Source organism: Moschus berezovskii, chromosome 3, assembly GCF_049115385.1.
Source record: "Moschus berezovskii isolate FMDL1 chromosome 3, NW_MosBer_1.0, whole genome shotgun sequence".
NCBI lineage: Eukaryota > Metazoa > Chordata > Mammalia > Artiodactyla > Moschidae > Moschus > Moschus berezovskii.
Genome location: NC_142462.1, coordinates 55,010,275 through 55,023,755, shown reverse-complemented (window position 1 = coordinate 55,023,755; position 13,481 = coordinate 55,010,275). Strand labels below are relative to the sequence as shown.

The window sequence follows — 13,481 nt, the reverse complement described above, 5'->3', positions numbered from 1 at the left end:
ACAATTGTACTCATCTCACATGCTAGTAAAGTCATGCTCAAAATTCTCCAAGCCAGGCTTCAACAGTACATGAACCATGAACTTCCAGATGTTCAAGCTGGTTTTAGAAAAGACAGAGGCACCAGAGATCAAATTGCCAACATCCGCTGGATCATGGAGAAAGCAAGAGAGTTCCAGAAAAACATCTATTTCTGCTTCATTGACTATGCCAAAGCCTTAGACTGTGTGGATCACAATAAACTGTGGAAAATTCTGAAAGGGATGGGAATACCAGACCACCTGACCTGCCTCTTGAGAAACCTGTATGCAGCAACAGTTAGAACTGGACATGGAACAACAGACTGGTTCCAAATCGGGAAAGAAGTATGTCAATGCTGTATATTGTCACCCTGCTTCTTTAACTTACATGCAGAGTACATTATGAGGAACACTGGGCTGGAAGAAGCACAAGCTGGAATCAAGATTGCCAGGAGAAATATCAATAACCTCAGATGTGCAGATGACACCACCCTTATGGCAGAAAGTGAAGAACTAAAAGCCTCTTGATGACAGTGAAAGAGCAGAGTGAAAAAGCTGGCTTAAAGCTCAACATTCAGAAAACTAAGATAATGGCCTCCGGTCCCATCACTTCATGGCAAATAGATGGGGATACAGTGTCAGACTTTATTTTTTGGGGCTCCAAAATCACTGCAGATGGTGACTGCAGCCATGAAATTACTCCTTGCAAGAAAAGCTATGACCAACCTAGATAGTGTATTAAAAAGCAAAGACATTACTTTGCCAACAAAGGTCCGTCTAGTCAAGGCTATGGTTTTTCTAGTAGTCATGTATAGATGTGAGAGTTGGACTATAAAGAAAGCTGACTGCCAAAGAATTGATGCTTTTGAACTGTGGTGTTGGAGAAAACTCTTGAGAGTCCTTTGGACATCATGGAGATCCAACCAGTCCATCCTAGAGGAAATCAGTCATAAATATTCATTTGAAGGACTGATGCTGAAGCTGAAACTCCAATACTTTGGCCACCTGACGTGAAGAGCTGACTCATTTGAAAAGACCCTAATGCTGAGAAAGATTGAAAGCGGGAGGAGAAGGGGACGACAGAGGATGAGATAGTTGGATAGCATCACCGACTCAATGGACATGAGTTTGAGTAAACTCCGGGAGTTGGTGATGGACAGAGAGGCCTGGCGTGCTGCAGTGCATAAGGTCACAAAAAGTCGGACATGACTGAGTGACTGAACTGAAGTAAGAAACCGTAGTGATGCAGCTACAAACCAAGGCCTGGCAAACAACCCCCAGAAGTCAGGATTTAGGTGTGGAGAAGTATTTCTCTCAGAGACTCTTGAAGGAACCAACCCTGTTGATACCTTGATTTCAGATTTCTAGGTTCCCGAATTGTGACAGAATAAATTTCTGCTGCTTTAAGCTATTCAGTTTGTGGTAATTTGTTATAGCAGCCCTAGGAAACTGATACAGTTGCCACTTATTCAATGTTCCAAATAATTGCATTCTGTAAAATGCTTTTCCCTCATTTACTCCTCAAAACAATCCTTTTGGATAAACATTAGTGTCATCATTTTACAGATGAGGAAACTGAGCTGAAGCACACACAGTGAATAATAAGTAACAAAGTCAAAATTTACACCAAGGTCACCTTCTCAGCTAGCTTCCAACCTTGGCCACCATTAGCCATTGGGGACAAAGTCCCTAGAATGGGAGGAGGTACAGGCAGGACAGATCTACAGAGTGGAAAGATCTGAAAGGTGCAGAATTTCTAGAAACAAACAAGCCATGGGAAAACATTGGCTTTTATAAGAGAATGTTTTTACTTCAAATTTGAGGGAGGGGAGGCAGAGGAGCAGGTGGAAATGCAAGAAAAATAGAAATATAAACACACTCATTGATACAAGCATTCCTAAATCTAAAATCATCTGATTTTGTTTAGAGACTAAAACGCATTATGCATAAGTTATTTTTTGCTGGCAAAATTATCTGGTTTTATGGACAAGGACTGTGCAAGGACTCAGAAATATCAAAACAGCTGAGGTTTAGGGTGATGTGAATACAAACGGATTTTTTTAATCTATTAAAATTGACTTTAATATTATAGCATTCTTGTGATTAAAAAAAAACAACCAGCAGCAATATAGTATGTCTAGAGTATTTAGAGGCAAAAATTTCCCCGAAATAGTTTTTTTAAATGAGTAAAATAATCAATTGCTGTGGTGGGTTGGGTTTTGGGGGTATAATTCCCTCAAGCCCTCTTTTCCCACCATTGGAGTCTCCAGCACACCGCCCTGCCCAACCAAGTTGTTCACAAGAGTGTTCCCTTCTGGCTCAGCAGGGCAAGACAGTCATGAGCAAACAGAGAGACTGGCAATTTGTTTCCAAGGACCCCACCTGATCTTACTCCAGTGATTTGTGCCTCTCCATTCGAAGAATTGACTCACAGGAAAAGACTCTGATGCTGGGAGGGATTGGGGCAGGAAGAGAAGGGGACGACAGAGAATGAGATGGTTGGATGGCATCACCAGCTCGATGGACATGAGTTTGAGTGAACTCCGGGAGTTGGTGATGGACAGGGAGGCCTGGCGTGCTGTGATTCATGGGGTTGCGAAGAGTCGGACACGACTGAGCGACTGAACAGAACCAAACTGAACCAATAAGGAAAGAGGCTTCTATGTATGTTTAAGCAAAGATGTAACTCATTAGATTTTTCTCATGAACAGCCGAGGTTAGGGCTTCCCTGGTGGCTCAGTGGTAAATAATCCTTTTGCCAGTGCAGGAGACACAGGTTCAATCCCTGATCCAGGAAGATCCCACATGCCATGGGAGCAACTAAGCCTGTGTACCACACCTATTGAGCCTCTGCTCTAGAATCCAGGAGCCACAACTACTGAAGTCCATGTGCCCAAGAGCCTGCACTGTACAACAGGAGAAGCCCCTGCAATGAGAAGACCGCACTGTGCAACTAGAGAAGAACCCCTGCTCGCCGCGACTAGGGAAAAGCCTGCTCAGCAACAAAAACCCAGCATAGTCAAAAATAAATAAAATTTTGAAAAAAATTGGCACGCTTTCTCTGTAAAGAGCTTGATCATAAATATTTAAAAAGAGAGAGAATAGCCCAGGGTAAGGTAGTGCACAGCCCAAAGGAACAGACTAAAACTAATAACCACTCACCTTCACTGAACACCTGTGCACCAGGCATCGTGCTAGGTATGCCTGATTTCATCTACTCTAACCATGGCCCCGGAGAAGGCAATGGCAAGCCACTCCAGTTCTCTTGCCTAGAAAATCCCATGGATGGAGGAACCTGGTAGGCTGCAGTCCATCGGGTCGCTGAGCGTCAGACACGACTGAGTGACTATACTTTCACTTTTCACTTTCACACATTGGAGAAGGAAATGGCAACCCACTCCAGTGTTCTTGCCTGGAGAATCCCAGGGACAGGGGAGCCTGGTGGGCTTCCGTCTATGGGGTCACACAGAGTCGGACACGACTGAAGTGACTTAGCAGCAGCAACCATGGTTCCTGGAAGTAGGCATTCCTGCCACCACTTCACACCCCTGAGACTACACACCCAGTAAGTGGCCATGAGGGCCCTGGTTCACACATCTGGGTCTATAGATAGCAGACTGTGTGTCTCTACTATAGGCTTTTGACCCATGCTTGTCAGATGACCCTGCACGTGAAATGAATTGTGTTTGTTCTATAACCTGGTAGCACCATAGCAAGATGCTGCTGGGGCTGGTAAGAGATTGGACTCTCCACCCAGACGTGGGTGATGTGACGTGTAAGAGGCCTTTTAGGGGAACAGCATAAGGAACAGTGCTGGAGTATTAGCTTGGTACAGTCTCAGCAATGAGAGGCTTGCTAAGCCCTACTCCAAGGTTCCCACAACCTCAACCTCAACCTCAACAGGGAGATTACCACAGCCACCAACCTTGCTGTGGTAAACTGGAGAGACTGCTCACCAAATATCCCCAGCAGATAGCCTCTACTCTGCTTTGTGGGTAGTGTATCCCTTGATCTTGTTGCATTAATCATAACTTCGATAAACTCTGGGTTTGAGAGGCTAATTCAAGAGAAAAACCAGTCTTCCAATCCAAGGCATCTGACTCTAAGGGCAGGGCTCCTTTTCATGGTTTCATGCTGCCTCCTTAAACTTACAGGGCTTGCCCTGGTCTTCCTCAAGTGGTCCCACTTCCTCACGGTGGTGAAGGAAGTATTGGGGAGGGAAAAGTGGATCTATCCAGTGACCCTCAGGCACTTTGTATTGGAAACTGTCTGGATAAAGCCAGACTGTTTCTGTGAATATTTCTGTGGACATTCTTGCCGGATCTGTTCTGCTTTTCATCTGGTGGTCTTTCCTCCCAGGAAAAAGTTATGTCTGCCAGGGTTGTGTAGCTGAATCCTAAAAACTTTGAGGCAGACACTCCAGGGACATTGATAAGGCAAGTGGTGAAGCTGGGATCTCCCAAGTCTTAGTCCAACACACAGTTCCTCCAGTTTCTTTGCTATTAAAAGCAGTGGTAGCAGTATTAATAGTAATAACTAGTGGCAAGGGTCCACACTCTAAAAATAGAGCAATTAATATGGTACGGAATTCACTAAATATTCAATTTGTTCATTCTACAGATAAGTTTAAGGGACGTGTCCAAAGGCGCTCTGCTAATCAGGCCTTCCCTGGCAGAGGGAAGGCCAGGAACCAGGGGCCATCTCTCCCTAAGACATGACGCACTTTGCTTCCAAACTTTCTCTGGTGGTCTAAGTGCTGGAGATCAAGAAAGAAGATTTAATAGAATTTGACTTACACATGCATCTTAATTAAGAAGCAAATTAGAATTGCTTGATGGGTACACTTTGAAAAAGAAAAGGCACACAAAATGATTATCAGTCACTGAGCCCACTGAAACATCTAGCCTATGGCTGAGAGCTTCGATGGATGATGGGTTTGCTTGTTTCCAAATAAGTGAAATCACTGCCTTTCCAGAAAGGATCCAAGGAGGCCCCCTCCCTGGAGCCCATATTGGGATAATGAAGGCCTCCGTTCCAGGGGAGGAAGCTGGCCACCTGGGTCTCTGACACCAAAGGTGATGAAGTGGCTCAGGAAGTGTGGGGGCATTGCTTCTCCCTCAGGGGATGCAGCTGCTCTCTGACATACTACTCTGTTTTCAGTACACAGGGCAGTACTCATCTGAGGCTGTCGCTCAATACAATGCCTCTTCCTTCTAGTAACTAATCAAAATCATAGTGAAAGAATCCAGAGGAATGTTCTGAAAAGGGCAAGTGAATTGGAGCCAGTGCCAATCTGAGTTTTGCTACTACTTGACTGTGTGGCCTTGGGCTGGTCCCTCCAGTTCTTTGGGCCTTATGTCCACTCTGCCTCTCCGGGAGTGGGGCTACACTGCAGTGGCCATTGTTCAGTTGTTCAAGGAGATGCACAGGACCCAAACGATAATGCTTCCACATCCACAGTTGATTACAGAAAATGGAGACAGTATAGCAGTTACATTAAAGTAAGGAAGTGCATCCCAGCTGAATGCTGCCTCATAGCAAGAGGACGGAAGAGGCCCAGAGCCAGCAGGCTCCTGCTATCTTCTTTCCCGAAGGCCATAGCTAAGTGCACTTGCTCAGACCAGAAACCAGCAACTACATCACTAATACCTTGGAAACAGTGAATCCAAATTAGAGTCTCTGCTGGAACTGTTTGTATTGAATATTTCGCTGGTCCTGTAGGCACCATCCTGTTACATAACTAGCCCCAACAGCAGAGCCCTCTGATGGGCTCACCAAGACCAGGGGCAAATCATCAATCTCACCCTCATCAATGAACATTGCTTTTAGGCTGAGGCAGATCATCCCCAACCTCTAGGGACCCATGGTTACAATGCAGTGCTATTAGTCAGCAGGCTCCATGCCTTGAATGAGAGTTAGTTGTGTGCAGGAACTTTAGCAAAGCCACTCAGACTAATTTCCGTCCTACTGGAATTCACTCTCATGGGTACCTTATAAGAAAATGCATATGCTCAGTATACTATAAAACATTAGAGAATGTTGTTGCTTTAGTATACATCTTCCTGTGTCTTTCATTTTCACAATGTTATACCTTCCTGGATGGGATGCTCACCCACCCACTTTGGGGGGCTGATTCACGCCCCCCAGGCTAATGGAAGGTAGGACACAGAAGAAAAGGTGGTGAGACTTCTAATGGTTTTGTAAATAACACTAGGTCATCATTAGTAAGAGAGGGAAGTGTTTGTCTTGGAGCATCACTCTGGTTCAGGCCTGAGAAGGGCGGGTTTCTTGCCAACATCTAACGCTATGGAGATGGAAAAGCAGACAGATTCCAGTAACTTGAGTGCTTCAGTGGGATTGAGGGAAAGACAACCAGGTTCCCTTGGAAAAGGAAGAGCAAAGTGGGGCTGAGAGGAGGGATGGCCTTTGCTTTTCTGAGGTTGTCTTAATAGGAAAGAGATGTGGTAGAAAAGAGGAAACTTTTTGTAACATTCTTTGGATCCCATATATAGGATTAATCACCACTGAACTGAACTGAACCCACAGAAAGACTTTCTGGAAATGGACTACATCTTCCTGCCTTTTCAAATGATGAGAGCATTAAGAAGGATGTACACCTGGTCCTCAAGGAGCGTAAGACACTGAACCTTGGGCCTCTTTTGATTTCCTGACTCACCTAGCTGGGGGCCAGGCCCAAATGGCAGACTTGTGGATCACCCTGGAGAGATCAAGATGACCTCACATGTGGTGCTCAGTGGACAAAACTCAGGTCAACGAGCCTGATACCTTTTTTGTGTTCATGTGGATCTTCTAACTACCAAGGAGAGCCTTCTGTCATTAAACACCCTGGCATTTTTCATTTTTGTGACATTCAGACAAAAGCTAGTTCCCTGAAGACTTTCTCAAAGTGGAGACAGCCTCAGTGTGCAGTGGATTTAAATACACTGAGGGGCCTTTGCTAAGTCCTCCATCTCCCAGGAGTGACACATGTTCCTTTGGTACTGATGGAGTCAGAGATTGTTTCACCCCAACTCTTTCTTGTGCTACAGCTGAGAGTCTTGTGGAGCTTATGTTCTTTAAGGGCCTTGCTTTCTAAGTTGTTGCTGGAAAGGGACACTTTAGCATCCCAAAGAGAAAATATTTTCTTTCCCTCATCTTAATAGGAGATGAAAAAGACAGATGCCAATCTCAATGCCATTATTAAGTAGGCAGAGGATCTAAATTTCTGCATTTAGGGGATATCAGTAAATGCAGAGGGAAAAAAACAGGCCCCCAAAGGGATAGTAATCAATAACAACAAAAATGTACTAGATACCCTGTATGTGTTGATACTCAGAGACCACAGAGGAATAAGAAATATGAAACCTGTTATTGTAGGGCTGGCATTCCAGCTGAGGATTCCAGGACAGACACATAATGGATGAATTATAACTCTTGCTACTTTTCATTGAGCACTTATTCTGTGTTAGGTACTGTACTAAACTCTTGTCACCCATTCCACGTGCCGGCAAGAGGAGCTCCAGGGTACAACAGAAAGAGCACCCACTAAGAGCAAGGGCAATCTGGGAAGGCTCCGAGGAGGAGATGGGGCTTCCCTGGACCTGGAGGATACACACCAGTTAGACCAAATGAGAGGAACAGAATACTGGAAAATGTTACTTTGTCTGTGATTGCTTTGGTGATGCCTGTTTCCAATCTGCTGAAGGCAGGTACTGTGACTGCTCCCCTCCCCTAATCCTCCGTGACCCTGGTGTTTTTGAGATCAAGGGTAAGGAGTAGGTTTTCAGACTCACCTAAGAAGGTGAGAGAGGAGCAGTCTGCATCACAGCAGACCTTCCAAAAAATTGTATTTGACCTATGGAAGCAAAAGTGCAGTACAGTGTGTGGTCTTTTGGAGGGGGAGGGATTAGAATGTGGTTTTTATTTAAAAATCTCAAGTATTTCTTGCAAATTTCTGTGATCTGTTTCTTTCACACATCTGATGAGAAGATTCCAAATGATAATGTTTCAGTATGAGATGCTGGGTTTTTCTCACCTCACTCATCCCCTAATGACAATAAATGTCACCACTTAACTCAGATTATTATGATCCTAAAAGCCTATATTTCTGGGAAAATCTCCAATGTTTAATTCAAGTAAGAGTCTGAGCAGTTCAAGGCCTAACTTCACACTCACGGTTCCTCCTGCCCTCTAAAAGTTCAAGGTTAAAGAGAGTTCAATATTATTAGGAGACCCGTGATTTATTTATCTATTAACAGATCAAAGGGGAAAAATCAAATAGTCTTCTTTATAGATCTTGAGAAAAAATTTGATTAAAAAATCCATTTTGGGCTCAGTCAGACAGGTGCAGAGACACTTCTGGAATTAACATCGCGATGGCTGCCCAAGGAGAACCTCAAGTTCAGTTCAAACTTGTATTGGTTGGTGGTGGTGGTACTGGAAAAACTACATTCGTGAAATGTCATCTCACTGGTGAATTTGAGAAGTATGTAGCTACCTTGAATGTTGAGGTCCATCCTCGTGTGTTGCATACCAACAGAGGACTGATTAAGTTCAATGTATGGTATACAGCTGGTCAGGAGAAATTTGGTGGACTAAGAGATGGCTATTATATACAAGCTCAGTGTGCCATTATAATGTTTGATGTAACATCAAGAGTTACTTACAAGAATGTACCTAACTGGCATAGAGATCTGGTACGAGTGTGTGAGAACATCCTGATTATGTTGTATGGCAACAAAGTGGATAATAAGGACAGAAAGGTTAAGGCAAAGTCAATTGTCTTCCACCGAAAGAAGAATCTTCAGTACTATGATATTTCTGCAAAAAGTAGCTACAACTTTGAAAAGCCCTTCCTTTGGCTTGCTAGAAAACAGATTGGAGACCCTAACCTGGAGTTTGTCACCATGCCTGCTCTTGCCCCCCCAGAGGTGGCCTTGAACCCAGCCTTGGCAGCAGAGTATGCACCGATTTAGAGGTTACTCATACAACTTCTCTCCCGGATAGAGATGATGACCAGAGAGAACATGAATCTGGGCGCAGCGTCAGAAGTCTAGTTTTATAGGCAACTGTCCTATGATGTCAGTGGTGCAGTGTGTTTGCCACTTTATTACATAGCTAAGCAGAACACGTGCTTAATCTTTGGATGATGAAGGAGATGGATGGGCTTTGTAGTGAATGTGGCAGTTTTAAAAAAAATACCTTCATTTTTTGGACCTGCATATTTAGGTGTTTTGGAACACAGTTGTTTCCTCCTTGAGTTTCAAATATAAGACTGCTATAGTCACATGACAATACTGAGAGGTGGAATCTTGTTTGTTGCTGTCATTCCCATTCCTTTTCGTTTAGAATCAGAATCAAGTTGTATTTCAAATATCTAAGCAAGTGAACTCATCTTTTGTTTAAATAACCATTTTAAAACCACTGACAGGGAAAGTTGTGCCAAGTGATTACTTGAATTGCCTTTGCTATTACCACTTAATTTGAAGTCAATTAGGTTAAATGCTCCTAATTTTCTGTACACTTGAATCATTTCTTACAAATGTAATGACAAGTCAACAGTATTGTATTTGATAAGTTGTTAAGAGGTGTAAATAATATCAATAGAAAGTGAAGTTGCTCAGTCGTGTCCGTCTCTCTGTGACCCCGTGGACTGCAGCCTACCAAGATCCTCAGTCCATGGGATTTTCCAGCTAAGAGTACTGGAGTGGGTCGCCATTTCCTTCTCCAGGGGATCCTCCCGACCCAGGGATTGAACCTGGGTCTTCCACTTTGTAGGCAGGTGCTTTACCATTTGAGCCACCAGGGAAGTATAAATAATATCAATAGTTAGGCTAAAATAACACCTACCCCACCTGCCTTTGGGCTTAGGTAGTGTCACCTAGAGATGAGATTTATGTGGCCTGTCAAAAGTGGCATTTGCTTCAGATGTTTCAAACAGGTAAGAATTATCTTTGCATTTTATGGCAAAAGTGACCATTTTCTAATATAGAGCTTGTCAAAGTCCAATGAATTCATAAAAATGGTTGCAGGAACTTGAGGGACATCTCATTTGTTAAAAGTGAATATAATTGTGGATTTACTTTTTTGTTTTTTGATGTTACATTTTTAATGTAAAGTTGGTATTCTAGGAAGATGTTCCATGTTAACCTGCTGTTAAGTACTCCCAAGCTTTAATGGTTAAAAATTAAAGATTTCATTGGACATATCACAGTTTTGACGGTTTTTCTCCCCCCAAAGAATTTTTGTGGGCAATGCAAGAATACCACAGGATGCTGCAGCATAAAAGTAGATCTTAGGTAAGCTTCTCAGTGATGTGAACCAAATGCCAAATTTTCAGTAGATTAACTACTTATATTGTATGGTTTCCCCATGTTAACAAGAATTGGGTCTGTCTTGCCTAAGTTTGATCTCACTGACACCATACTGTAGCAATTAGAAATCAAGACAAGCTATATTGCTCTTGTAAGTACTACTGTACTATAGTTCAGTTTACCAAAGTTCTTTAAAGAGATGTCCAATTATCCTTAAATGATTACTTTCCTACCTAAAAGCAGGGAAGGATCCCTTTTAAATAATATGGAAAAATGGACTATAAAGGGTAAAATTGGATATATTTTAATTTGTTAAAATATTGAATAAATATTAATAGATTCACTTACAAAAAAAAAAGAAAATCCATTTTGGGATTTCTCTGGTGGTCCAGTGGTTAACACTCCAAGCTTCCAATGCAGGGGTCATGGATTTGATCCCTGGTCAGGGAACTAAGATCCTATATGCCAAGTAGCCAAATTTCAAAAAATAAAAATCCATTTTTATTTATAAGTAAATAGCCTAAATAAGAATAAAAGCTATCTCCTTAACATATAAAACATTTCTATTTCATACCAAAAGTTAACATGATGTTTTATGGAGAACAAGACAAGAGTGTACACTCTTATCATTATTTAACAACAGTCTGAAGGTATAGCGCCAGTAGTTGAAGAAGAGAAAGAAAAGAGATATAGGAAAACAAGGAAGGAAAAGTATAAACATTTATTATTTTCAATCCTGGAAAATCCATGAAAATCAACAGAAACATCATTACAAATAAGATAATTCATTAACATATAAGGATCCATTAAAAGATAAAAGGCAAAAGAAGATTTCATTTACAAATGCTAAAAAATGAAAGAAAAAGAACTAGAAATATAATCAAAATGTGCAAGATCCATATGAAGGAAATCTCAAAATACTCATGAGAAAATGAAGACTTGAACATGTTTCTAGAACCCTGTTCTTGAATAGAAAGACTCAGTGTCGTACATAATCGGTAACATTTACTAAGCATTTACTAGATAAGAGACACCCCTCTAAGTGTTTTACTGTATAACTCATCAAAGATGTAAACTACCCCTAAATTAATCTGCAAATGTAATATGATTGAATTCCATACATTATGCATATACTACCTATTCAAAAATAAGATTTAATTTAAAGAGCTCAATTTCAATAATCCAAGCTGACAACACTGAAAAATCATCCAAGATTCTTGAAGCTCTTGAATAAGGAGGAGGGAGTGCCAGGAACACGAGGTGAATCTTTGCCTTCTATCAGAAATTTTCTTCTCTCAGGACTAAGACACTAACCCCTCTGTACCTCAGTTTCCGCATAGGGTGACTTGGCAACCTAAGCTTGCCCCTAGAGACCTCCAGAGTAAGGCCAGAATCTGCGCAAAGACTAGCTGACACACACACAAAGCTCTACCAGGAAAGTTCTTTCCCCAGCTTTAGGTCTTGAAAGGACTATACAGGCCAAGAGAGGAAGTGAAACAGTCTGTATGAACATTGGTTAGATGGGGCTTTTGGGGTACCCTCTTCTCTGGATATCCAACCCCAGCCTCACAAGGCTCCCTGATGCTGACAGTCCCACACTTGAACAGGGCTCCCCAGGGGCAGTTTCCTCCTTCCGGGACTTTATCACACAATGATATCTAGCAAACTGAGTGGGCCAAGTCAGGTGGCAAAACGGAGCTCCTACCTGACAGCGTGCCCAGGAGAAGCAGGAAGGGGACGACCTCCCGCATCTTTGATGGTTCACGTCTGTGCACCCTTCCAGCGCATCTTTCAGGGCCTGAACCCTGCGTGATTACACCCGGGGTCTATTCTAGGTGCTGCTCACCTTCTGCTCCTGGCTTTGTTGCCACTTGAGAAATCAAACAGAGGCTTTGGTGTCACTAAGGGAGACTCCAAACACCACAGGACTGTTTGTTCTCTGATTACCTGCTTCTGTGATGGCATGGCACCAAGAGGTCAACCAACCATCTGATGGGGTCAGCTCAGAGCCCGTCTTGAAAGTCCACATCCAAGGTGCGTCTGCACAGAGAGCCCCAGAAGTCAAAAGAGCAACGAAAGTGCAGGGACACTGAGGTGATGTGAAAAGCTGAACACAGCAGTGTCATCCCTGACAGGCTCAGCTGTCCTGTCACCAGGCACCTTGTCATCCACAGAAACGGGTACGAAGTAAGGATTTTTCTGCTATTCTGAATTGATGAGTCAGAGTCAGATTTGGAGACTAAAGTATTCATTCTAAAGAGAGGAGCCAGACCCCTCCTAAAGTATTCATTCTATAAAGAGGGGCCAGACTAAAGTATTCATTCTATAAAGAGGGGCCAGACCCCTCCTCAAGGCAGACTCCATCCACGCCCCCCTCAAGCCCCCCTCCCACCCCGGCAGCTCTCAAAGATGTCTGTGGAGGAAGATTTTGGTGGAAGCTTGAATGCACAAGGAGGTGATGTGGCCCATCCCTGGGGCTGCATTGCCCTGCACCATGCTTCTATGCCCTGTACGAGGCTACAAACCCTGGTGAGTGAGATACAGCTGGAGTCAGCATCCACTCAGACCAGGAGCAGTGGCCTTGCAGAGGGAGGGTGGGAGCAGAGCAGCCTGTTCCCTCAACGTGGTGCGATAGGAAGATAGTGGACACAGTGGAAGGAAGCGGGACTTGGACCCTCTGTTCTGTTCCTTTCACTCAAGAAATGCCTGCTGGGGGAGGGGTGCCCACCCAGCAGCCCAAGGTTGGTGACAAGAGACGGGTGGGGGCACCAGGGACATGAGCCACCGGGAGACCCTCAGGAGCTCTGAAGGCTACATGTGCCCCACTGGTGAACCAGCATCTGGATGCACAGAGGTCAGCCCTGGCCAGTTAGTCTGTAAGAGCCCTGAAAACTGCCACAACAGATCGAGAGAGACAACATGGAAGGCCAGCTAAGGAGTCATGCTTGTCCCCTTTCCTCCCAGGCAAAGAAACCGGACAACACCCCACACCCAGGTGCCAATGCTGCAGCAGGGGAGAGGCTGAAAGCAAGATTTAAGTTGAGTTTGAGATGGAAGCTGTGAAAGCTATCAAGGACGATGACGAACTGCAAGTGAACAGGAAAAAAGCTATTAAGGAACAAGAAAGGGAGATGTAACAGAGGCAGATGA

At 43.6% G+C, this 13,481-nt stretch overlaps 2 protein-coding genes across 3 annotated transcripts in view; one reads left to right on the top strand and one right to left on the bottom strand.

The window, feature by feature from the left end:
- Positions 1 to 12,173, bottom strand: part of CDHR3 (cadherin related family member 3) — a 77,544-nt gene extending 65,371 nt beyond the window's left edge. The window contains exon 1 of the mRNA XM_055420758.2: positions 12,037 to 12,173. Within this exon, the coding sequence (XP_055276733.2) occupies positions 12,037 to 12,082 (46 nt within the window). The 5' untranslated portion in view covers positions 12,083 to 12,173. The remainder of the gene's footprint in view (positions 1 to 12,036) is intronic.
- On the top strand, positions 8,394 to 9,406 carry LOC129552384 (GTP-binding nuclear protein Ran-like). Of its 2 annotated transcripts, XM_088832241.1 has the most exons (2): positions 8,394 to 8,948; positions 9,320 to 9,406. In XM_088832241.1, exons 1-2 carry the CDS (start codon positions 8,394 to 8,396, stop codon positions 9,404 to 9,406), a joined length of 642 nt encoding a protein of 213 aa, XP_088688367.1. The 2 variants fall into 2 exon arrangements, with proteins under 2 accessions (XP_088688367.1, XP_055276732.2); XM_055420757.2 differs by lacking the exon at positions 9,320 to 9,406 and having other exon boundaries at positions 8,394 to 8,993.
- Positions 12,174 to 13,481: the final 1,308 nt, after the last annotated feature.

Excerpts from the sequence above, each read along its gene's own strand:
- LOC129552384 (XM_088832241.1), top strand. The coding sequence starts at position 8,394 with ATGGCTGCCCAAGGAGAACCTCAAGTTCAGTTCAAACTTGTATTGGTT. Across the intron at positions 8,949-9,319 it reads CTGCTCTTGCCCCCCCAGAG|AGGTGGAATCTTGTTTGTTG; the intron begins GTGGCCTTGAAC and ends GACAATACTGAG.